General features: G+C 37.5%; 1 protein-coding gene across 1 annotated transcript in view; it reads right to left on the bottom strand.

The window, feature by feature from the left end:
• The window catches only part of MALRD1 (MAM and LDL receptor class A domain containing 1), a gene marked incomplete at both ends in the record, with an annotated part of 616,248 nt that overhangs the window by 155,357 nt on the left and 433,313 nt on the right, over nucleotides 1-27,578 (bottom strand). The window contains one exon of the mRNA XM_081103892.1: nucleotides 12,971-13,128. Coding sequence (XP_080960018.1) covers nucleotides 12,971-13,128 — 158 coding nt within the window. The remainder of the gene's footprint in view (nucleotides 1-12,970; nucleotides 13,129-27,578) is intronic.

Raw genomic sequence — 27,578 nt, 5'->3', positions numbered from 1 at the left:
TCCTTCAGTGTTTAATCTACTTAGCAATAAGAAGGCTGAACTTAAACTGGGGCTAGGACCCAGATTCTAATCCTGGTTCTGCCAATACTAACTGGATGTCTTAGTCTAAATTACAGTATCTAATCTGTTTAAACCTTGATTTCTCCTCTATTGAGTGGAAGATATTAATACCTGATAGGTATGTTATTAGGTTTAAATAAATATCCATAATGCCTATAAAGTTAATGCCAACACCAAGTACACATCCTTATTATTATTCATGTGCTTGCTATTACATATCATTTCTTATCTATTTTTTAAAAGGAGTTTATATAGTAGGATAAATTATGTTAATGAGGAGCTGACACTATTGTAGGAATAAAAAATAATTTCAGGGTTGTTTGGTTTGTTTTTTTGTGTTTTTTTTTTTGTATGTGTGTGTGTGTGTGTGTAGGTGTCTATGTTTCAAAAGCATTGTTAGAGTCCTTTTAATAAGGGGAATGAGACCAGGGAGACTTAGAAATTTTCAGTTTCCAGTCATTAGTAACTCAGAAAGCTAGTCTGGGACAAAGGTTTCCCTGCATTCCGGCCAATTGCCCCTCCTGAACATCCCTCGTGTTGCAGTCAACAGCAGTGGCTGAATCAGAGGAAAAAGAGCTGGGAAAACTATGTCTACTCTGCATGTGGAAATGGAAGCAGCAGATCTGTACTTAGCTCTACAACATTAACCTCACATTCTTTGAAAGAGCCAGACTATTTAGAAGTCATCAGAAATAAAGCATCAGCCAAATGACTCACTAGCAGAATGACCTGTGTAGCATTCAGTATCAGCCTGATACTTACAAGTGTGTGTGTTTTTCTCCAGCTACTAATATCACCGTGCAGACCACCTTTAAAGTGCCCTCAAAACACCTTCCCTCAAGAAGAAGAAAAATTAGACAGCAAAACAGCAAATAGAAAAAAATGGAATAGTGGGTTAATTTACTTTAGTTTTAGCATGTTTTGCAATATTGTAAATATTTGAAAAAATAGTTTGTGATTCTGATGGCAAAATGAAAACACATGCCTACCTACACTCCTCAAGAATATTCCACTGCAAAGACAGGAAAAATACAGAAGTAAATCCAATGGTGCACTGGAAAATCAAGAACATAGCTACCAACATATGAAAATAAGAACTTTCTGAAAGTTTTTAGACTGAATGGAAACTGATGAAAATATGTAAGTAAAACTGAGAAATTTGCAAACACCTGCAAGTGAAGAAAAGACCAACCAGGAAATGACTGTTCCCAGCAGAATTCTGGAGTAACTCAGAAAGGTGGAGAGCATAAAGAAGCTGTGCATGTGTCCCTGGCTAGTAATGCATCTCTGTAAGAAGTCAGGTCAATCTCCGTGTGAGGAGGTGCTGATCTAGCATCCATGCCTGGAGCACACAGCGTGAGTAAAGACTGCTCCTGTGGGAGATCTGACACGTGAGGCAGCCCTTGTGACTGCCAGGCAGTACTCATTCCTCCCTCAACAAATACACAAGCTGCCATTGCATCACAATTTCAAGCCCACTAGAAATTAAGCTCATCCTTTACACCAGAGCAACAGAGAACCAGAGAGCTTGATTCAGAATAAGTATGCACTTTCAGGGGAATGAAACTCCTTACTTAGTTGAAGGCAATGAAATATATATAATTATTTAATGTAGACTTATCCATAGATAGCAATACAAAACCAATAGTAAGTAACCAAACAAATGAGGAAAATTATGAGACATTAAATTGAACAGAATACCTTGAGGAAGATCGCTAATAAAATAAATGGGCGATAAATAAAGAATAAGTAATTCCCTTGAGAGATTTGGGTACCCAATATATCAGTAGAATAGAAGAGGATAATAAGAAAAAGAAGCATTCAGAGTTTTGGAAATTAAGAATATGATTGCTAGTATAAAACCCCAGAGATGAACTGAATAGCAGAATCAATACAGATTAAATTCCAAAAAGTAAACTGGAAAATTGAACCAACTTATCAGACTCCAGTGCCAGAAGACCAAAACATAAAACCTTTGAGGATATGTTAGAGCAGTGATTCTCAACCTTCCTAATGCCGCAATCCTTTAATACAGTTCTTCATGTTGTGGTGACTCTCAACCATAAAATTATTTTCATTGCTACTTCATAACTGTAATTTTGCTACTGTTATGGATCGTAATGTAAATATCTGATATGCACAATGTATTTTCATTGTTACAAATTGAACATAATTAAAGCATAGTGATCAATCACAAAATAATATGTAATTATATCTGTGTTTTCTGATGGTCTTAGGCGACCCCCGTGAAAGGGTTGTTCGACCCCCAAAGGGGTCGCGACCCACAGGTTGAGAACCACTGCGTTAGAGAGTAGCAAGGACAGAGCCAGAAGTTTACACATCTGTCTAATAGATTTTCCCAGAAGGAGATAATCAACTAAATTACAGAATAAAACCTGGTGATGAAACATGATGAGGGCCCACCAAATTTCCAGAATGATGAACTCCAGGAACCAAAAAATATTTTATGTACTTTTTGGGAGAAAAGATTTGTAAAAATCCTGGAGGAGAAGTATTAATCAGACTGACATCTGTCTTCTGTAAGGCAGGCAGATCATGGATTTTAGAATACAATGCAACAGCGCCTTCAATAACTTAAGGAAAAATAATTTTGAACCTAGAAGTTCATACCCAATCAAACTATCTTTCCAATATGGGCACATAACAGTTTTTCAATCAACCAGAAACTCACAAAGCTTACCACCATGTATACACTATTTCTGAAATGTGTGTGAACAAAACATGTCATTTTGGGCTGACAGTGCCTGTCCCAGAGTTCATATGTTGAACCCAAACCCTAGTACTTTAAAATGTGACTGTATTTAGAGATAAGAGGTGATTAAATTAAAATGAAGCCATTAGGGTGGACCCCAATACAATTTTTCTGGTGTTCTCAAAAGAAAAGGAAATTTGGACACAGAAAGAGATATACCAGGGGTGATCGCACATAGAGGAAAATTCACGTGAGGAAAGTTGAGAAGGCTACTATCTGTACGCCCACCAGAGAGAACTCAGAAGAAATCCAATGTTGAAAAGCTGATCTTGGACCAGTAGAATCTAGAACTGTGAGTAAATAAACTTCTGTTGTTTAAGCTACACAGTCTGTGGTATTTTGTTATTGCAGCCTTAGCAAACTAATATACAGAGTAAACAAAAAAAGTTCAATATAGTGATTGCATAGGAATTGATAAGGCTAGTGAGCAAAGATGACTGTAAAAGTTTTACTTGATTATCATATATTAGTGAGGCATTTCAAAGAATGAGATTGCCAAGAGAGTGGATGAATTATTTACACCCTGAATCTTCTGTTCTAGCCAATTTTAATAAGTCATAGAGCTGGGAGGATAAGCCAGGTCAATACTAGTAAAATCTTGCCAAAGATCTTCATTTATTTGAGGAGTGGGTAGGTTGGAAGTATGCAATTCATTTACAATAATAGTGGATAAATATTTTAAAGGATTTACTACAAATTAAGTGTCCACTTCAGAGAAAGAAACACAGCTATTAAAATGCATAAATACTGGGAATAAGAAAGAATAAACGACATAAAAAGGGGGAAAGACATATGAAGGGGAAAATAGTGAAACAAGAAAAAGGACACAGAAAACATAAAAAATAGGTCTTCATTTTGATGAAACAGCAACCATAACACTGAGTTGACTTGTAAAAGAACAGATGTTCAGTAACAGAATAAAGATAACCTCGCCATATCTTTATAACTGGCATAATGAAAGCCAAGTATCATGGAATAATAAAAATAAAGAGATGGGTAAGATATTAAGAAACTTATTTTTTAAATGGTAAGAACATCCAAATTATTAACAGGGAAAAAGATTTCAGGGAAAGTATAAAGAAGGATGTTTAATATTGATAGAATTTCTAATTCCCCAAGCAGATATAATTGTCTTGAATCCTTACACATTCAACAATATAGCTTTGAACTATAAAGGGCAGAGACAGATATAAACAAAGATAAACTGAGAATTCTATAATCAGTTTGGAGGAAGTTAAAACACCTTTTCCCCAAATTGACAAACCCAGTAGATAACGAGTAAGCATGTAGAGGATTATTATGTATCTCTGGTTTCTATCGTCTTTCTATGCCTCTATCTATTTTTTGTATCAAACTGAGAAGCAATCTTTCTTTTATGCCTCTGTAGAAAATTTACAAATGCATATATGAATTTCATGTATAATAACATAATCATCTCAAATCAACAGAAGAGGACACAGTATTGAAGCAATAGTGTTTGACATGTGAAGGAACTGGCTTGTAAATCGCAAAAATTATGAGCTTCTAACTTCTCACCACAATACACAAAATGAATTATAAGTGGATTAATTAATTAAATGGAGAAATCAAAATTATATACATCTAAAATAAGTGAGATTATGTTTATGACAGGAAAGAACTTCCTAAACAAAGCATTAAAGCCAGCATCTCTAAGGAAAATAGATTAACAGTATTCATGAAATAAGGATGTAAAAGAAAATTACTTTAATTAAATATGGAATTTTTAGAATTTTTATATAAAATAAAGGACCCAGACTTTTAAGCAAAGCTGGTTTTTTCTTCTTTCTCAAGGTGACTTTGCACCTACCCAATGTTCGCAGGTGTAAGAAATAACTTCTTTTGCAAATTCCCATGTCTGTGTCTTAAAACTGTGACATGATATTAATTTTTAGCAGCATATTTCTTCAATTTGGGGTCACTTTTCTTTTTCTGGTTTTATTATATTCTAAAGGAAAAGTTTATTTTGAAGGTCAGATTAGATTAGTTCCTTCTCTTGAGTGTCAGCCTTTACATTTCATGTGGTGCCTTCCTACCCAGCTCCATTTATAATTTAATAGCAACTTATAGTAGCATGTTTTAGCATCCTATTTTTCTATTTTCTGCAATGGGAGATACACAGAATATCTCAGCATAGTTTGCTTTAGCTACACTATCAAAGTATCTCTTTGCTGGCTAGATCTACACACCCACCTTTACTAATCTGGTAACAAACGCCCTTGATTCTTATGTTGTAATGGATGATGGTTGTGTGTTGGACACACTCTCCAAGGCAAAGCCCGTCTGTCATGCACTCCACCCAGCAAAATCCCTGGCACACGGCACATGCGACCTTGCCTTTCTCTTTTATTTAATAGGACCTATCAGATTAAAATATGGAACACTGATATTATGTAGAAAAAACCTTGAATCTAATCTCAAAAAGGGAGGAAATCACAAAAGTAGGTTCATTTTAACTATTGTTATTGTATATTACTTGTGTTACATCTTACAAATGATTGCGATGCAGCAGTATGTGTGACATGTGGAGAACTACTGTCTCAGTATATTGCTTCCTATATTTCTGCGTAAAACGCATAAAATGCTCAATTTAGAGTATAATTTAGATCTTCTGAAAGATTGTTTAGATGGCAGAAATGTGTTATGGTCAATGACTCCTACACATATCTCTACCATTTATATCTGGGGATATTGCATGTACTATTGTTTCCTCTCTTAAACACAATCTACTATTATTTTCAAACTAGAAGCCTGGTGTATGAATTCGTACCCGGGTGGGGTCCCTCGGCCTGGCTGGTGATCGGGATCCATCAGGGCCGACTGGGGCCGGGTGGCTGGAGGGAGGGACTGCAGGAGGTTGGCCAGTCCAGGGAGGTTGGCTATGGGAGTGCACTGACCACCAGGGGGCAGCTCCTGCATTGAGTGTCTGCCCCTGGTGGTCAGTGCACATCATAGCTACCGGCCGGTTGTCTGGTCTTCGAGTCACCCGTTAAAGTCACTTAGGCTTTTATAAATATAGAAGCTGCCCTTGATAAGCAGTGGGCCACCACTGGTGAAAACTGTGACCATGAACTTTAGCATAAACAGAAATAAAAGAGACTTGGTTAATCTGGAACATCAGTAAAAATGTACTTTTATAAAAGAATAAAATTATAGATGGAACACTGATAGTGCCTCCCAACAAATCTCATAACATCATAAAATTTTAAAATTAAGCATTAATAATATAAAAAAGGAATAAAACAAAATAACTGGCTGTGTAAATTGCCTTAAGGACATGCAATACAAATGAGTACCTATTTAATTTTTAATACATATTTTTATAAATGTAACAAACATTTTTGATGTTTTTTCTCTTTGAAACAACAGTTTTTTATTGGTTTTCCTTTTTACTCAACATATGCCTGGAGAAATTTATGCTGCACTCATGATAATTACAAAATGGGCCAGATCCTCATCACTGTGGTAACATCTCATGGTAATAATCAGAGCCTTTTTGGCAACTTTTTAACAGAGGTTATCAGTTTATAAGTCATTCTTCACTGCACCAAAAGGTAACTAGTGCCCCGATTAAGTGAAAATAAGTCTAAAATTTATTTCCTCTACTACTAGAAACTGTTTATGCACCATATTTCATTGATTCATTATTCAATTATTCATCATGATCATGGTTATATGTGGGTGGTGATATTAAGTTCTGATTGGTATATCAAATGTCCTTTCTAGGGTATCTTATACCCCCAGCAGGCCCACGCTCACTTTGTATTTAAGAAATAATGCTGAATGGGGTGAAACTCTTTCTCCTTTGCCAGACTTCTTATTCTGAAGGTCAGGGGTCTGGGAGCATCCAGGGAATACAAAGAATTTCCTTCTTCATTAGCATTCAGAAAGCTACCCTCTGAATGGTCTGACTCGTCTAATAGGACATCTGTAAATCTAATGACAAACTTAAGAAGTCCAGAACTGACCAGAGGAGGCCTTAATCCGTTTGACAAAAAGATGTAGTCTTGGTGGTCCTTGAACTACTCCTTCAACAGCCTTAATAATTAAAAGTAGCAGAACATCTAGTATACTGTTGATGGGAATGCACCCTGGTGGAGCCATTATGGAAAACAGTATGCAGTTTCCTCAAAAATTAAATATGGAACTGCCATAAAACCCAAAACACCAATCAGAGAGAATGTACATTCCCCCGTGTTCATAGAAGCACAATTTACAATAGCTAAGATCTGAAAACAGTCCAAGTGCCCATCAGCAGATGAGTGGATAAAAAAGCTGTGGCATATTTATACCAGGGAATATTATGCACCTATAAAATAGAAGGACCTATTACCCTTTGAGAGAGCATGGAGGGACCTAGAGAGTATTATGCAAAATGAAATAAGCCAGTCAAAGAAAGACAAGTATCACATGATCTCACTCATATATGGAATCTAATGAACAAAATAAACTGATGAACAAAATAGATTCAGAGACATAGAAGCATGAAACAAACTGATGAATCTCAGAGGGAAGGTGGGGGTGGGAGGTGGGTGGGGAGACATTAATTGGGGAACTTGTATGCATATATGCACAGCCTATGGACATAGACAATAGTGTGGTGAAGGCCTGGGAGGGGCAGGTATGGGGTGGAGGGGGTCAATGGGGGAAAAAAGGAGGACATCTGTAATGCTCTCAACAATAAAGATACATTTTTTAAAAAGTATGTCTTTACTTTTGAAAAAAAAATGAAAGCAGCAGAACAAAAGGATGACATGCTAGGTCACATAGGCAATTAATTATAGGTAAAACAAATACATATAGCACCCCACTCACCAACTTTTAAAGAACTAGGTTTCAATAACTATTTGTAGAAAATAAGGGATGATTTTGAATAATAAAAATAAAGAAAACTAAAATGTGCCATTAAAATAGCCGTCTAGTTCTGAGAGACAGTACACACAGACTAGAGCCAGTGGCTCTGGGGACGCCAAGGCCTGCCACCTCCTAGCTCTAGGACTTCGGACAAGCTCCTGAAGCTTCCTCTGTCTCATTATCTCTCTCTGTTGAAATGTGGATAATGTTAGGCCTGGCTTGTTTGGCTACGTGGTTAGAGTGTCAGTCCGTAGGTTTGACTCAGGGTCAAGGGCACATACCTCCTTTGTAGGTTCCTGAGCCCTGGTGGGGGTGCTTTCAGGAGGCAACATGATGATGTGTCTCTCTCCAGTCAATGTTTCTCTCTCTCTCTCTCTCTCTCTCTCTCTCTCTCTCTCTCTCTCTCTCTCTCTCTCTTTCTCTCCCCCCACCCTTCCCTACCTCCACCCTCTCTTCTACTCTCTCTAGAAATCAATGGGGAAAATATCCTTGGGTGAGGATTAAAAAAAAAGGAGCAGACAATGTTAATGCTTGTCTCACTGGATGATGTGAGGATTAGACCAATCAATACATGTAAAACATTTAGACAGTGTATAGCATATAGCAACCAGCTGATGCTACTCTCTGCTGTTTTTCTCTGCTCTTACTATCTTCCTAAACATCACAGCAAAGCAAAGGAAATCTCACAAACACCGACCACAACAATAATGACTTTCTGAATGGAACAATTAGATGCTTAATTCCATAGGTTTTAGCAGAAATCATTTAGGTCTAAAAACCCCTAACACTATTTCAACACAGCAGGTTAACTCCTCTGAAATATGAAAAATAGGCTAGTAGAAACCCATACAGATATATGAATTCATCTTTTATCACTAAACACAGTTTTAAGTAGTCGGTGATGTTTTTTTCTTCATGAGCAATTAGAAATTTCTACAAATTACCAAGGCAGTTATAGAAATATTAATTATTACAGTTACTTACCTTCCTTTGTATATCTTTAAAAAAATGAGTTTGAATATTAATCATTTTTACAGGAATTCTTTTTGTCCAGTGTCAAACTTTACCTCTTCCCATAGACATTAAGTAACTCACATGAATTAGCATTAAATATCAAAACAAACTGAAATACTGGAACTAAATAACCTCATGAGAAATTAATTTGGTTCACTGAGGCTATTTTGGCAATGTGGATCAAAAGTAACTAGCACCATTTCAAGGAGTGCTTTTAATTTGAAAAGAACTGACCTAGAAAATAAAGTATGTATTAGCATTGTTCTATAATTTTCTGAGCCTTTGAATAAAAGGATATTGATACTATATGAACATTTTATTATTCTGAATATTATTCATTTACCATCAGGCTTCCCAGTTCTTATAAAACAGTTGCCTTCTCTATGCAACACTCTTCTTTGCAGGCTGGGATAAATGTGAATGGTTTGGCTTTTTATCCCAAAAAGTTACAGAGAGCTCGTAATTGAATTTCACTTTGACCTTCTCAACTGTACAAGTCTCCTTTGACTATTAACTTTATATGATGCCCTCCATGAATTTACTAATAACATGAAAGCATGCGTTACTTAGAAAATAATCTTAATATACCAGTGAAAATCTAAGTCTTGCTCATTATGTAGAAATTGCTTTTCAGTTTATCCTTATACTCCACTTTAGACCAAGCCCTAACGTCTCTGCCCAAGCTTCTAGAAATATCTAACTGGTTTCCTTGCTTCACTTCCTCTTCTGTCCTCCTCCTGCCCACCAGCACTCATTCCTTTTCCTATAGTAGTGGGACAGTCTTTTAAATTTTCAAATAAGGTTATATTATTCCACAATTTCACCCTCTCTGCTATGGATTGGATGTTTGTATCTGAATCACCAACTTCATATGGTGAAGCCCTAATCCCCAATGCTTTAGTTTTTGGTGGGGCCTTTGACAGGTGATTAGGTCATGAGGGTGAAGACCCTATGAATGGGATTCATGTTGTTATAAAAAGAGACCCAAGAGAGATGATCTCTCTGCCAGGTGAGCACATGGAGAGAAGGCAGCCACCTGCAAATAAGGAAGAGGATGCACAACAGAAACTGAATTGGCGGGTACCTTGATCTTGGATTTTTCAGCCCCCAGGACTGTGAGATGTAAATTTCTCTTGTTTAAGCTACCTAGTCCATGGTAATTTGTTATAGCAGTCCAAGCTGATCAAGACACTCCCCAAAGATGTTACATGGCTCTTAAATAAAATCTAATCTCACAGTCACAAGGCCCTACAGAAGCTGGCCCCTGCCTGTTGATCTCTCTCTCTCTCTCTCTCTCTCTCTCTCTCTCTCTCTCTCTCTCTCACCCCCCCTTTCATTTTGTGCCAGCTACACTGGCCCTCAAATTCCCTCCACCTTTGCACTTTTTCATTGACTTGCTCCCTCTGCCTAGATCATTCTGGCTCCAGATATTCACAAGGCTGGCTCCTTCTTGTTTTTTTGAATATAAATTCAAACATTATTTTTCTCAGAGAAGATTCCTTACCATTCAGTATAAAATAACACTCTCAGCAGACCCTAAGTAATTATTCATCACCAAAATCTGTTTTATTTGCTTCAGGTTATTGTATCATAAATTGAAGTTTTCATATTTGGGTGTTTTTGTTTTCTGTCTTCCCTACTAGAGGGTAGTTTTTAAGAAGTTAACGTAAGCAGGACAAATTTAAACTGACTGGTGCTGACTCAAAATTTTTCATTATTTTACAAATTAATATCTTTAAAAGATTTGTATTTTCTTTGGGGTGGGCACTAATATCAGACAGGGACAAGCTATAAAATATAAACTACTCTAACATATTTCAAAAATAGAGGAAATTTAATATGGGGAATTGGTTACAAAATTTATTGAAGAGATGAGAAACCACCAAGTAATTTATGAGACAACAGATTAGTATGCACAGGAAGATGTTTCCATCCCTAAAACTAGAGCATTAAAGGGAAGTAGTCACCAAAATTGAGTGGCTGGAAGAAGCTAGAATTTGGCCGGCTTACTTGGTGGGAGTTAGAACTAAGGAACCAGTGCCTATCTGGATGAAACTGAGTTACAGATGAGATGCCTTTAGAAAGTCGCCAAAAAATAGAGAAGGGTAAGGCTTGTCTCCTCTTCCTGCCTGTATGTCTTTGGCCAGTGCCTTTCATTGGTCAAACTTATCCAGGTAGCATAGAGAAAAGGAGCTTGGGAAATGTAGTTCTCTGCGATACAGAACAGAGCACAGAAGCGCAGAGATTATGCAGTACTTCATATAATTTCATAAAATTTGTGCTGGCAAGAAAGCACACTACCACAGTCTACAATTGGAAATCTCTATTAGGAAGGCTGTGCTATTTTCATTGCCTCATAAATCCTCTACGAGAAATCTCACTTTAGGTAGTTTCTTTGCCATACCCTTTCTAAAGGATTTATGTAATCACTGTAAGTAGTTTCAGATTAGCACAATTATACTTTGCCATGTGCTCCAGGACCACATTTGCTCTTTATGAACTCAAGCAGTCATCTGTTATGGCACATCCTAGACCAGTGTCTCTCAACCTTTTCAATGTTAAACACCCTTTAGATATACATTTTTAAAAAAATATATTTTATTGATTTTAGAGAGGAAAGGAGAGGGGGAGAGAGAAACATCAATGATGAGAGAGAATCATTGATTGGCTGCCACCTGCATGCCCCCCACTAGGGATCGAGCCCGCAACCCAGGCATGTGCCCTTGGCCAGAATCGAACCTGGGACCCCTCAGTCTGCAGGCTGACACTCTACCCATTGAGCCAAACCAGCTAGGGTTAGATATACATTTTTTAAATTAGAAAGGTATTATATATTTAATGCAGGAAGTTATAAAAAGGATGAGTAAAAATAATGAAAGAATATTTTCTCCACCATCTAGAGATAATGAACCATTTTTGTGTATGTTTGCATATATTTCTTTTAATAATGTAGATATTTATATAGATTAAGATATATATATATATATATATATATATATATATTTATATATATTTATACACACTGATACACTCAAAATTAGAAACATGGTTTAAATGGCATTCTGGAATATATCTTTATTAATATCTGCTTTAGTTATTAATGAAATATAAACACTTTTTTTATCACTAATTATTCATTCACATAATTAGTTTTATATATTATATAATAAAAGTGAATGTACTGTATTTCACCAATTCTTATCATTTGCCATTCAGTTGGTTTTAAATAGTTACTATTATAAACAATAGTAAGATAAAAAAACTTCATAAATAAAACAGGCATGTCTATCTTTATTTTCTTATATTTCTAGATGTGGAATGTTTTGATAATTAATATAAAAATATAAAGCTTTCAATTACCAAAATATTCTTCATAATTTCATATTGATAGCAACAAATAGGAATATTTATTTATCCACACCTATGCCACCAATGCACATTGTTATTCACTTTATTCCTTTAAAAACTCTTTTTAATATTAAAAAATAAGAGGTTCTTGCTCACCACAATTCCAGATAATATTAGTTAGACTTTTGGTCTTAGTTACTTTAGAAAACACTTGCACACATGTTAAGTTCTCAGACCCCTGATAAGGAGTGATCTGCCCACCAAACTTCCCCATGTCATAAATGCAGACAGTTCTTACAAATGCAACACATCTGTTGAGAAACCTCTGCCCCCAAAATGTAGTAAAACATGACACTGATATGCCCAAATTAGAGATAATAAGAAAGAAAAAGTTTAACCTATATAATAAAAGCCTAATATGCTAAGTGTCCAGTCATCTGGTCGGCCGTTCAACCAATCAAAGCATAATATGCTAATGATATGCTAAGGCTGCTCAACTGCTTGCTATGATGTGCACTGACCACCAGGGGGGCAGATGCTCCCACCAGTAGGTTAGCTTGCTGCTGGGGTCTGGCTGATCAGGGACTGAGTGAGATGGGCTGGACACACCCTGGAGTCCTCCCACGTCCCCTCCCCAGCTGGCCAACCTCCCACGTCCCTCCCTGGCCCTGATAATGCACCAGTGGGGTCCCTCAGCCTGGCCTGTGCCCTCTCACAATCCGGGACCTCTCGGGGAATGTCGGGGAGTTGGTTTTGGCCTGATCCTGTAGGCCAGGCAGAGGGACCCCACTGGTGCATGAATTCATGCATCAGGCCTCTAGCAAGATTATAAAAAAGGAAATATGTTTAAAGACATTCTACAAAGACTTTAGTGAAACACAAGTCTCTGTCTTCCTTTTGTACCTTTAGTACTCCCATACTCCTGGGATCGATCATGTAGAACCAGAACCGAACAGTACACCTTCCGAGGCTTGCTGGGAAGTATTGGGAAGTAGTGATTCTTGCAATGTATCCTTCTTTGGGACCAGATGAGTTGACATACACGAAGTGCTGTCCACTACCTTGAAATAGATAAATAGAACTATTTTAGTGAAATGATATATTTTATAGCATGAGACAGAATGTAGTTATACCATGTACACATTTCATTTTTCTACACACACACACACACACACACACACACATGCATTTAAACACAATTCATTTACTTTTTCTGCGTTATATATCAATAACTTTTAATTTTTTGAACAAAAAAAGAGTTATGATTATGTGATTCACAAAATCCACCCAGGGATGTGACTCTGCATAAAGTGATAAAATATTTGCGTTTTTCCCAATTTGCTTAAACTGTCCATCAGTTTCAAGTAAATAAAATATTTTGTGAGCTGCATGTTGAGCAGGTATTGGGGGCTGATTGATGTATCTCATTTTCAGTTGTTCTGATTCACACACTAACTACAGTAGTAGTGAATGGTGATCCCAGCAAAGTGAAATGTAATTCTCAATGCCACTACATTATTTTTTTCTGAGCAATAAATGGACTTTTCCTCAATTGCATTATGGCATGAATATGTGAAAGATCTCTCCATTTAAACACAGCTGGATTTATTTCCCCTGCATACATCATCATATGTCTTTTGGCATTTTGTGTATTCTGTCTGGAGAAATATCTATTCAGGTCCTTTGCTCATTTTTTAATTAGATTGATTGTATTTTTTAAATGTTAAGTTGTATGAGTTCTTCATAAATTTTGAATATTAATCCTTATTGGATGTACAATTGGCAAATATCTTCCACCATGTGATAGGTTGTTTTTCCATTTTCTTGATGGTTTCCTTTGCTGTGCCAAAACTTTTAGTTTAATTTAGTTCCATTTGTTGATTTTTTCTTTTGTTTCTCTTGTCCTAGAGGATATATCAGAAAAAAACATTGCTATGAGAAATATCTGAGATTGTACTGCCTATGTTTTCATCTCAGGTCATTATGATTTTGAGTCTAATATTTCAGTCTTTAATCCATTTTGAGTTTTTTCTTGTGTATGGTATAAGAAGGTGATCTAGTTTTTTGTTGTTGTTGTTTTTTGCATATATCTGTCCAGCTTTCCCAACACCATTTATAGAAGAGACTGTCTTTTTCTCATTGTATATTCTTGCCTCCTTTGTCAAATAGTAATTGAATATAAAGGCATGGGTTAATTTCTGGGCTTTCTATTCTGTTCCATTGATCTAAGTGTCTGTTTTCATGTCAGTACCATACTGTTTTTATTACTATAGCCTTGTAGTATAGTTTGATATTAAGTAGCATGATACCTCCAAGTTTTTTAACACTGCTTTAGCTACTCAGGGTCTTTTGTAGTTCCATATAAATATTAGGATTATTTGTTTCAGTTTTGTGAAAAATGACATTGGTATTTTAATAAAAATTATATTGAATCTGTAGATTGCTTTGGGTATTATAAACATTTTAATGCTGCTGTAATAATTCCTATTCATGAGCAGAGTATATGCTTACATTCATTTATATCTTTAATTTATTTCTTCAATGTGTTATAATTTTCTGAATACAGGTCTTTTACCTCCTTGGTTAAATTTGTTCCTAGGTATTTTTTGATGCAATTGTAAATAGTATTGCTTTCTTAATTTCTCTTTCTGATAGTTTGATATTGGTGTATAAAAATGAAGCTGAATTCAGAATATTAATTTTATGTCCTTTTTTATTGAATTTACTTATTAGTCCTAGTAGTTTTTAGGTGGAATTTTTAGGATTATCTACATACATTATCATGTCATCTGCAAATGATGACAGTTTTTTCTTCCATTCCAATTTTTTTTTTTAAATTTCAAATAAACCTTTATTAAAAGCTGGCAATGGCCCCAAGATCTTTTTTTTTTAATATTTTTTATTGATTAAGATATTACATATGTGTACCCTCTACCCCCCCTCCCCCCGCTCATCCCCTCATCTCCCCGTTGTCCGTGTCCATTGGTTAGGCCTATATGCTTGCATATAAGTCCTTTGGTTGATCTTTCCCCCTTGCCCCCACCCTCCCCTACTTTCCCTCCAAGGCCCGACAGTCCAATCAAAGCCTCTCCGTCTCTGGATCAGTCCTTGTTCATCAGTTTATGTTGTTCATTATATTCCACAAATAAGTGAGATCTTGTGGTATTTATCCGCTCTCCAGTTCCATCCATGCTGTGGCAAATGGTAAGAGTTCCTTTTTCTTCTTCCTCTTCTTAAAGAATACCTTTCAGCATTTCATATAATGCTGGTTTGGTGGTGATGAACTCCTTTAGCTTTTTCTTATCCGTGAAGCTCTTTATCTGACCTTCCATTCTGAATGATAGCTTTGCTGGATAAAGTAATCTTGGTTGTAGGTTCTTGCTATTCATCTCTTTGAATATTTCTTGCCACTCTCTTCTGGCCTGCATAGTTTCTGTTGAGAAATCAGCTGACAGTCGGATGGGTACTCCCTTGTAGGTAACTGACTGTCTTTCTCTTGCTGCTTTTAAGATTCTCTCTTTATCTTTTGCTCTTGGCATTTTAATTATGATGTGTCTTGGTGTGGTCCTCTTTGGATTCCTTTTGTTTGGGGTTCTCTGCGCTTCCTGGACTTGTAAGTCTATTTCTTTCACCAGGTGGGGGAAGTTTTCTGTCATTATTTCTTCGAAAAGGTTTTCAATATCTTGCCCTCTCTCTCCTTCTGGTACCCCTATAATTCTGATGTTGGTACGCTTGAAGTTGTCCCAGAGGTTCCTTACACTATCTTCGTATTTTTTGAATCTCTTTTCTTTTTTCTTTTTCGGTTGGGTATTTTTTGTTTCTTTGCATTTCAAATCTTTGACTTGATTCTTGGGATCCTCTTGTCTGCTGTTGGATCTCTGTAAAGTATTCTTTATTTCAGTCAGTGTATGCTTAATTTCTAGTTGGTCCTTTTTCATGACCTCCATGGTCTCACTATACTCCTTGAGGGATTCATTAAATTTATCGGCGGTTTCCATAAAATTCTTGAAAAACCTTATAAACGTGGCCTTGAACTCTATATCCAGTCGTCTGGCCTCCTCCGTTTCTGCCAATTGTGACCTGTTTCTTTGTCTCCGCATTTTGGCTGCTTCCCTGTGTTGATAGAGTGGCCTGCGCGCCAGGTGTCCTGTAGGGCCCAGTGGCTCAGCCTCCCCAGTTACCTGGGGTGGACACTCTTGGTGCACTCTTGGTGCCTTGGTTGTTGTAGGATCACTGGGAGGAATTGACCTCCAGGCCAATTGGCTGTGGGAAGCAGCTGTGTCTGAAGTGGGAGAATGGTCCCCCTCTGACCACTGGGTACAGTGGCTCCTGGATCTAAGGAGGTGCTAATTCAGCCCCTGCCTGAGGCCTCACAGCCGGGCCACGAAGAGGCTCAGCTGTGAAGCAATGCAAGCCGCTGCGGGGCCTTGGGCCTTCTCTTGGAAGTTCCGGGTCTGCTTGGCTGGGCTATAGTTAGGTACATTCACATGCAAAAGCCTCTGCCGCAGCCTGGGTGGGGCGGGGTCTCAGGGAGTCAAAGGGGCGGAGAAAGACGCTATGGCTGATTCTCTGCGCCCGGAGTCGAGCGTCTCAGTGTCCTGGTAACGGCTGCAAGCACCTCTGAGGGAAATCCGCCCTCAAGTTCGCCCGCTGCCACCTGACAGAGTCGCCTCTCCCCGTATGAGACCTGGGTCCCCAGAGACTTCCCGGAACCGGAGTTCAGAGCAGTAGGGAGCTTGTGATTCAAAAAGACAGCCGCGTCCTCAGGTGCCACCCCCTTTCCGCACGCGCGAGCCGCCGCCGTACCTCTGCACTCAGCCTCCGCAGCTCCTCTGGCTCTCAGCGTGCTTTTCTTTTCTTCTAGTTGTAGAAATTACACTCAGCCAGCCTTCCTGTTGTTTTGGACGATGTTTGCTCCGTCCTTTGGGATAATTTTCAATTGTTGTGTGGGGCGACTATTTCCCAGTGTTTATCTATGCCGCCATCTTGGTTTCTCCTCTTCCATTCCAATTTAAATGCCTTTTTTTTTCTTGCCTGGTTACTATGGTTAAGACTTACAATATTATGCTGAATAAAAGCAGTGAAAGTGGACAACTCTGTCTTGTTCCTGATTTTAAGTAAAACACTTAGTTTTCCCTTTTGACTATGACGCTAGCTATGCGTTTGTCATATATGGCCTTAATTATGTTAAGGTATGTTTCTTCTATTCCTACTTTGCTGAGCATTTTTATCATAAATATGTACTCTATTTTAAGTGTTTTCATGCATTATTGTGATGATCATACGATTTTTATTCTTCATTTTGTTTATGTGGTTTATCACATTGATTTGTGGATTGAACTAATCTTGTATCCCAGGATTAAATCTCACTTGGTCATGGTGTTTGATCTTTGTAATGTATTGCTAAGTTAGATTTGCTAATATTTTGTTGAATATTCTTACATCTATCTTAATCAGGAATATTTATTTATCATTTTCTTTTTTGTATGTCTTCATCTGGTTTTGAAGTCAGTAAAGCTGTCCTTGTAAATGAGTTTAGAAGCCTTCATCCCTCTAAATTTTTGGAATAGTTTGAGAATGATAGGTGTTAATTCTCCTTTGAATATTTGGTAAAATTCACCTGTGAAGCCATTGGATACAAAACCCTTTTTGTTGGAAGGTTTTTTTATTGCTCTTGTTTTCAAAGTAAATAATTTTTTATTACTGATTCTATTTAGTTAGTAGGTATTTGTCTATTCAGATTTGTTGTTTCTTCTGGACTCAGTCATAAAAGACTGTATGCTTCTAGGAACTTACCCATTTCTTACAGACTGTCCACTTTGTTGTCAAATTTATTTCATATGCAAATAGCCACAATACTGGGGGGTGAGACTATTAAACACTGACCAGTTTCTCAAATCTTGAAATTGGATTGAACATCTTCACTTCCTATTCCAAATTTCCCATTTCATATTTATTTTCCCTAGTATTTACTTTTATTATAGTAACTTTAAAAAACAGTTTATTAAAGATATGATATAATTACAAGAGGTGTAGAACAAACTAATATTTGAATTTTAGGACTATATTATAAAATTAAATTAAAATATTTATAATGCACTGGGTCTAATAATAATCCATCATTTCACTGAAGCTTATCTACTTCAGTAAAAGACAAACAATGTTATGTAGAGCTCAACATCAAAGCCAGCAATTCCAATTATTAGAGCATTCTATGTGTGTTTTCAAAATAATACCCACCTAACCTCTTGTAATTTGCATATTCAATTTTGGTCTTACAAAATCCTATGCCTGATCACAAAAGTCAGAAAGTCAATCCCTGAGTAATGTGTTAATGCATGCAAATGTGAAATTTTATCTACTTTAAAATTTAAGAATGCAAAACCACGCCTGGCCATTTAGAATAGACCATTGCAAAGTTGGTCTTTGGGGATTTTTAATTGTGGAATTCTAGCATATGTAAATTTGGCTTTGTAAGGAGAAAAGACTTGTTGCAATAACATATTTTTACTTGAGAACCGTAAAGATGAGAAGTTGCTTAGCCTCTTGAAATTATTAATAGAATTATATGAATTATCCAGGAACTATGTAATGTATCTCAAGATTATAAAACTTTACATTAAATTACATTTTCAGAAATAGACTCATTCTTTATCTTGCAAGTTCAGACTAGGCCCACTTTCAAACATTTATAAACTTTCAGTTGCTTCTTTGAGAATTACCTATTTATATATCTAGCAAATTCCTTGGAGAAGGTCACTCTAGCATCCCACACAAATTTCATAATTTTTTAAAGCAGTTAATAAAGCTTAAAAGTGTCAACTGCTAGAGCATATTTAGAATGCAGTGGTAAATCATTAAATCAGTTCACTTCATTTATGTGTGACTGTGCAATGATCAACAACATTAGTGGGCAATTTTTTTTTTTGTTGGTTTGATTTTGGACTGTTTTAAAGCTTTCTACTGGCTATTTAAAAGTTAGTTAAATCTCATATATTAGATCTGATGCATTCAATTACTTTGTAAAATCTAGCATATGTTAATTAAATACTACTAGATGTAGTACTCTGGAATGTGGGCGTTCATTAGATATGTCTGAGTGTATTTTTTAAAATTTATCTTTATTGTTGAAAGTATTACAGATCTGGGGAACTTATATGCTTACTGGTTGTCTGGTGCATGAAATTCATGCGTATTAAATGGGAATTAATTAGAGAAAATATTTTAATCTTGTTATTTGCCCTTTCTCTATAATAGAAATGTCAGAGATGAAAGAAAATTAGTAAAATGTATATGAAAATCTTTCTCCTGTCAGAGTCTGGGGCACACCATGGAACCCAGAAACAAGTCCCTGCCCACCCACGTGCACCTCAAAATTGCGCAAGACTCGGCCAGCCCCACCCCTGTCAAGCCCCGCCAGGCGGGGGGCACAGCCTCAGGTCCCCCTTCACAGCCTCAGGTCCCCAGCACTGGGGTGGGGGTTGTGGCCTGTGGTCACCCATTAAACCCCATCGGGTGGAGGGGCACAGCCTCATGTCCCTGCTGATCGCTTGTTATGGCTCATTACAGGAGCCTTGCCTCGGCTGTGCGCGTAGCCATCTTGTGATGGCATGACAGAGTGGGGAGTCAATTTGCATATTACCTCTTTATTATATAGGATATGCATAGCCCAAGGACACAGTCAGTGTGGTGAAGTCCTGGGGAGGCAGGGTGGAGGGGGTCAATGGGAATAAAAAAGGAGACATCTATAATACTTTCTACAATAAAGATAAATCTAAAAAAAGATCTTTTCCCCCATTGACCCTCTCCATCCCACCCCCATACCCTCAGGCCTTCATCTCTGCCTTCTGTTTTTTTCTGTACACTTTCAGATACTACTTTAGTTTTCTTTATACAGGTTTTATAAGTTTTTTCATATTCTCTTTTTAAATTCTCCCCTGAGGATATGTTTCCATTTATGTTTATGTTTTTGGTTTTTTAAAGAGAGAGAGAGAGGACGGAGGAGAGAGAGAGAGAGAGGGAGAAACATCAATGTGAGAGATAAACGTGAATTTGTTGCCTCCCTTATGTGCACCAACTGGGGATCCAACTGCAACTTGTAAATGTACCCTGACCAGAATTGAACCTACAACTTTTGGTGTATGGAACAATGTTCCAGCCAAATAAGTCACTAACTAGGACTAAGTTTTTAATGTTCTTAAAGTACAGATCTTACATCTCACGTATCAGTTAAAATCAGGCACTGAATAGACATTTCTCATTAATATTCCATTTTTACTTTAAAAACTATTTAAAGAATTGCACACATTTTAGAAAATTGGGTCTACTTAGTGCCCAGTAGTGTAAATTTAGCATCAAAGTGTATTGTGTTCAAACCACCATTGTTACAAGACACATACCCAACCCATTCCCAAGCTCCACGGACCCTCTTTCCTTTAGGTGTTGCCAGAGAGGAAAGATCACAATTTGTCTTTTAGATGTTGTGAGCTACAGCCTTGAGTTTTTGAAAATGTTTCCTCGAGTTATCATGCTACCAGGTAATCAGTTTGACATTTCTTTTTTAAAAGGACAGTTAAAACTTTTAAAAGACAGCATATTTTCACAGCTCCAGTGGCTCAGCAGAATCCCACTCACGTGCACTGGGGTCAAATCATAAAATACAATTTCCCACTTCAAGTGATCTGAATTCACTCTTTGCTTTAAATTATAGGGAATTTTGGTCTTTTTCCCCCTTGCTCATAAAATAAGGCTGCCTAATGGCTTTTTTCAGAATGCAGTGCAATGCCTCTCTTTCAAAATAGCAAAATCCTTCCTGCTTCAGAGTCAGACTTGCATAAAGCTGGCTCTACATCCTCTGTAATCTCTGCCGGCCCCTCCCTCTAAAATGGAAGGGCACATAGTGAGCGACTATCAGCCTTCAATCATCCCCCCCCGCCCCCATATTTTCAAGGTGGTGGCTATTTGTGTCTGCAAGTTTTAAAGGCCTAACCGGGAAGCATGCTCAAGAAAGAACAAAAGTTTCCTCAAAGCTGCCAAAACAGTAACCACAGAATGAGTGCCTCTGAAGTCAAATGAAATTTTTTCATGGTATTTGATAGAAATGTCTGTCCTTACGTCACTCTTGTTTGCTTTTGGAATGTCTGTATAATGAATAGGTTAGGCATTTCTTTACTTCTGTCTTTTCCAAAAGTTTATTTTTTAGGCATTATTCTCTTTTGAGAATAATTAAACACTTTTCAGCAAAATGTCTCATCTTAACACTATTTACTACTCTAAAATTTGGTACTGTTAATTTTCCCCCCTCACTATGGATGGATCTGATATAAAAATGAAGCTTTTAATTATGACATGCCAACACAGGGTAGATTCATCTAATTTTGAAAGCTTCAAATTGCTCAGCAGCAAATATATCTCAACCACATTATAATGATAAAAGGATGGAATTCTGAATCTCTTATTTCTCACCTTAAAAGAACCCAGAGAACTTGAAATGTGTAACTTTCTTATTAAGTTGCCTTTGGAAACATGCATTGACCTAATAGCATCTCTGAAACTTGATTGCATTTGCCAAATTGAGATTAAAAAGGAAACGTATTTCCTAGACATGTAGGAAGAAAGAACTAATGAATTATAAATTTTTCTTTAGGTAAGTGACTTTGTTTAGGTTTGAGATCCACTTAAGCTGAAAGAATATGGAAAGAAAATAGCAGAACAATATTTGTTTTCATTGAAACATAAAAGAGTAATTATCAGATTATTTTAATGAATATGTAATAAGCAGAAACTGTGGGGCAGATCATCTAATAGTTAGGCCTGTAGGCACTGGAGCTGTGGGTTTCAGTTCAAATCTTGATTCTACCAATTACTAGGCATGTGACTTTGGACAACCTATTTAAATTCTCTAGGACTAAGAAGAAATAAGATATAAATATAGTAGGTACTTTAGTCTCATGAGATTGTGGTGAAACTTAAATGATACACTAAATGTAAAGTGCTTTTAATACAGGTGCAAATTAGAGCTATTCTCCTGGGAAATTTAGAGAATAGGTAAGAAATATTAATTTAGCAGTAGTAAAAGACTATCAATCACAGTTATTGATTAACTACTGCCATATAGAAGGCATCATGTGCTGCATTTGGATGTTAGGTAGTTGAACAAATCATGGCTTGGAAAATATGAAACATAACCCAAAGAATCTAATGATTCAAGACATCAATATGTACTATTGAGAAGACAAGCTCTAGATCACACTGGGTTCAAATTCAAACTGATACTTGCCTTTGATTTTGGGAAAATCATTACATACCCACCATGTCGCATATTCATCATCTATCAAGCAAGGAATAATTAATGATAATAATAATAATAATATCCTCACTAGGATTATTGTGAATCTATAATGCCAAATACTGATATAGATCCTAAATTGCTATACTATTTAGCAGATAAAAGATGGTTTAACTTTGGTGATTAAGGAAATACTTTATAAAATACATGTCAGTATATCAGTATATTGAAGGAAATAGTGGAGATGGTAGCAGGCAGAAAAAAGTCAGTTTAGAGTGGCGAAGATCTTTCTAAAAACATAACAGTGTGGGAGGATATCTGGTTTCTAGTCCAGCATGTAAGGAGCTTAGAAGGCATCAGTCTCATCTTCACAACAAAAAAGTTAAACTAGCCCTAGCCGGTTTGGCTCAGTGGATAGAGCATCAGCCTGTGGACTAAAGGGTCCCAGGTTCGATTCCAGTCAAGGGTACATGCCTGGGTTGTGGGCTCGATCCCCAGTAGGGGGCGTGCAAGAGGCAGCTGATCAATGGTTCTCATCATTAATGTTTCTATCTCTCTCTCTCCCTTCTCCCTTACTCTCTGAAATCAATAAAAATATATTTAATAAAAAAAAAGTTTACCTGAAACTCAAAAACTCTCCTTAGATCCATTAGACACTAAAGTAGAGATCACAGGGCAAACTGCCACCCCCCAACCTCTGGAGAGACAGGTAGGCAGATGCAATTTAGTGGAGCAGAACCTCGGGAGCAGGAGCCACTAATGGAGCCCATACCGGGTGCGGAGCATGGCAGCTGTAACTAACAAGCTGGAGGCTCAGTGTGGGAAAGCTAGAGACATGGGAATTCCAGGGGACAAGGCTTAGGGGTACCCTTGAAGTTTTACCTCCAGAAGCCCTAACAAGTTCTCCCAGTGAAGACTGGAGAAAAATCCTCTCTGCTTTTCTCAGGGGAGGGGAAAGTAGCCACTCTGAAGTGTGCCTGTGTTTCCTTATCAGGTGTGAAGTCCTCTCTCAGGTGAGGGGGCAGGAGAACTGAGAAGCACTTGTGCAGGTCACAGCGAAAGGCTTGCTAAAACCACAGGATTGTAGAACGCTTCCCTTCCTCTGACTTTACCACCTACCGCCTTTCCACCTTACCACCCCATCAGTAAGGCTCCCGTACGTTAGCAAGGGACCGGAATGGAAAGAACTTTATCCCTCAGACATTAAGTCTCTAGGGGAACCAAAATAAAACAAGGGAGACAAAAACAAGGCTGCTGGAGGAAATTTTACCTTCTGACACTTACAGCAAACAGTAATCACATCCTTACTCCAGGCAAGATAAAAAATGAAAGGCCTGTTTACTACAGTTCCTTTTACCCAGTGCATTGTGTCCACCATCAACCAAAAATTACAAGTCAGGCTAAAACAATGATATGACCAAAAGTTGAAGTTTGTAACACCCAAAGCATAGTTGAGGAGCAAGAATGCAGTGTTTGGAGCAGAATAACATAAAAACTAAAGTCAGAAATGCAATTTGGAGAAGAACTGAGGAAGCTTTTAGTGCCAAACTAAAGGGCAATGAGGAGCTTCTGATGATTTGGAGGAGCAAATTCAGGGAATATTAATCCTGTGTCGATGTGAACAGTGGCCTGATGTAGGAGAATAGTTGCATTGGATATGAGTTTCTTTGACATCTGCAATGGCCCAAGAGTGAATTAAGATGACGGAATTGGAAATGCAAAAAAGGGAAAAAGGAAAACATGTAAGTTGACAATGATGAGCTGATAGAATTTGAAATTGAGTGAGAATTAAGTGTTAACAATGATAATGTCAGTAGCAAATAGTAGGACTCTTTCTGAAAGGAAGGTAAGTTTGAGCTTGGATATATAACTAGGAGATATTGGAAATTACCCAGCTTGCACTTGAAAATGTGACTAGAATGTGGAAATAAGGACTAGATACATGTAGGAATTAGCAAATTTTTGAGCAATGGAAGAATAAAACTTGGACGAAGCAAAAGTGCAGGGAAAGATGGAAAAAAGTAAAATCAGAATATTTGGTAAGGCTCACATTTAGGTTTTAGAAGGAGGAACAAAATGCATTAAGAAATATAGCAATAGAAAAAAAATCACAGTCTGATGAAAACAAAGGAGGAAAACTTCAGGAGGGTGAGGATTAGTCCATAGTGTCAAATGCATCGTCAAAGGAATTAGGTCATTATGATTATGAAATCCCTGAAGCCCAGGAAGGTGCTAAATTATAAGCTCCATGAGGGTTGGGGCTATATTTGGTAAACAAGTATCACTACAGTGTCTAAACCAGTGACAGTGGGTGACCAATAATTGTTTGCTGATGAAATAATATTTTTGCAGAAGATAGGCTGTAGAGAAACAAAGAAGTTGTGTGTAGTGAGGTAGAAGATACAATGTGTGGGAAATGATATTTTAAGATATAAGAATGAGCCTGGCAGGTGTGGCTCAATAGTTGAGCATCGTCCTATAAACCAGGAGGTCACAGTTCGATTCCTGGTCAAGGCACATGCCTTGGTTTCAGGCTCCATCCCCAGTAAGGGGTGTGCAGGAGGCAACCAATCAATGATTCTCCCTATTCGCTGATGTTTCTATTTCTCTCTCCCTCTCCTTTCCTCCTGAAATCAATAAAAACATATTTTTTAAAAAAGATATAAATATAAAAAACAATAATACTCAAAAGGAAAGTGAAGTTAACATTAGACTAATACTTTTTTTTCTTTTTTCCCCCCAAGGAAACTGAGGATTATGATGCTTGAAGCCAAAACATATACTGTAGTTATAGAGAGGCAATGTAAGGATAATTTTAAAAAGGGAGTAAATAAAAACAGGCAAGGGTTTGAAAAGATAGAAAGAGATATGTTCAATGGTTCATTATTTTATGAAAAATAAAGTCTGTAAAAATATGCATCTAGTAAATTCCTTTAGAGAAACTACAATGGTTGGTTTCTTGCAAAATGATGAATTAATTAACCTAAAATATTTTCAGATTACTTATTCAGAGTTTAATCTTGTCCTCCAAGATTCTAAAAGAATTGGTTCGTTCACATGCTTTTCACTGACTTCCTTTGTCTCACAGATGATACCTCTTACCTTTTTGTAAAAAGAAAGCATCATCTGGGTTCTAGTATGTAGTAAAAATAAACCAAGGCAAAGGAAAGAAAAACAGGAATTATGATTATGTGTCTCTACAGAGGCAGAAACATTTGATATGAATGGGATGGGATATTGATTCAAATGGCACATGTAGATGATTGGAAGAGATTCATGATTTGAGACCAGAATGCTTTTTGGTAAAAAATGGAAATCACAGTCTGATAACGCAAATTGTTGAAGAACCAGAGGAGTTATATATGGTCTGTTCTTGTTCTTATTGCCTAATCATCACTAAAGTTAACCCTTTGTCCCAGAGAAAATATGGAAAACAGAATGACCCATGGTCTAAATACTCACTATGATTTCATGAAGAGAATTACTTTTATTCTAATTCTGGTAAACTCACAAATGATGCACACAATTTGTTGGCATTTTGCAGTGAGTAAACTAAATCTGCAAGATGTATTCTGAGAGTTATCAACTGAAATTCTCCTAGTTTTATTCTTTGGCATTGTTGTGTAGTGGGAATGGAAGGTTTGTGTTTCTAAAAAGTAGCACAAGACAAAGAGAAAGCAGACATGATACTGAACTGTGGTAAGAAAATGGCAACTAGAGTAAATAAGACGTTTAGAAAAATGTAGAAGAAACATACTTGTGTTGAGCTGTTTCATATTGATAAAATGCCACCCTTTTAATATAGCTAAAATATCACTTCCAACACTTGTGTATTTTAGAAGATAAACTATCAATTGATCATTATTTGAGAGATCATCAAAATGATACATCTCAGGAAGTTTTGAGAATGTCATATTGAGCTGTAGAGATTGATGGGTACTGATAGAGGTTTTTGCTTCAGAGAGACATGGGTCCCAATGATAGATTCAAGTGTCTTCTGCATGGCTAAGGGCAGATTATTTACTCTCTGTGTGCATCAATTTCCTCTTCTGAAAAAGCCTCAAGGTAAATATGAAGATTAAAGGAGAAAGCTTGAATAAGCCATGTCCATGGAGATTGGCACTCAATGAATGGTTGCTATGTATAGTCATATCAATTTTGATGACAACTGTTCTATTTAGCTAGACATACATGTATCTATTTTTAGTAGTATATTATTTCTTAAAAAAGAATAAACAATAACAATTAAAAATCCTCATCATCTGTACTGTATGAAAAGAAATACTCTAAAGTATTTTACTCTAGAGTCTTTTATTCTAAAATATTCATTTAATGATTACATTAATATATTATTTAGGCAATATTGGAGCCAAATTACTTTTAAAAGCTAGTTTTAAAAGTTACCAAAGTACCTGATAAAGAAAAACATTATTTGTATTATTTATTACTAGAGGCCCGGTGCACGAAATTTGTGCACTGGAAGGGGTTGTCCCTCAGCCCAGCATTCACCCTCTCCAATCTGGGACCCCTTGGGGGCAGTCGGACATCCCTCTCACAATCCGGGACTGCTGGCTCCCAACCGCTCGCCTGCCTGCCTGCCTGATTGCCCCTAACTGCTTCTGCCTGCAGCCTGATCACCCCATAACCACTCCCCTGCCAGCCTGATTGATTCCTAACTGCTCCTCTGCCAGCCTGATCACCCCCAACTTCCCTCCCTGCCAGCCCGGTCACCCCACCCAACTTCCCTCCCCTGCCGACCTGGTCACCTGTAACTGCCCTCCACTCCTGGCCTGGTCACTCACAACTGCCCTCCCCTTCTGGCCATCTTGTGCCCATAAGGGGGCAGCTATCTTGTTTGAGGGTGTAACAGTCATTTTGCATATCAGCTCTCTATTATATAGGACTAGAGGCCCAGTGCACAGACCCGTGCACAGGTGGGGCCCCTAGGCCTGGCCTATGAGGATCAGGCCAAAACCGGCTCCCCAACATCCCCTGAGGGGTCCTGGATTGCTAGAGGGCACAGGCCAGGCCAACTAACCCCACCAGTGCACAAATTCGTGCACCAGGCCTCTAGTATGCATATAAGATCTTTGGTTAATCTCTTCCTGCCCTCCCCCCTTCCTTCTGAAATTCATCAGTCTGTTCCATGTTTCCATGCCTATGGTTTCCACTCCTGCATTGAGTGTCTGCCCCCTGGTGGTCAGTGCGAGTCATAGCTACCGG

This window comes from Myotis nattereri, assembly GCF_964212035.1.
Source record: "Myotis nattereri genome assembly, chromosome: 1".
Classification (NCBI taxonomy): domain Eukaryota; kingdom Metazoa; phylum Chordata; class Mammalia; order Chiroptera; family Vespertilionidae; genus Myotis; species Myotis nattereri.
Note: the sequence above shows the minus strand (reverse complement) of the source record. Positions and strands in the feature narration are given on the sequence as shown.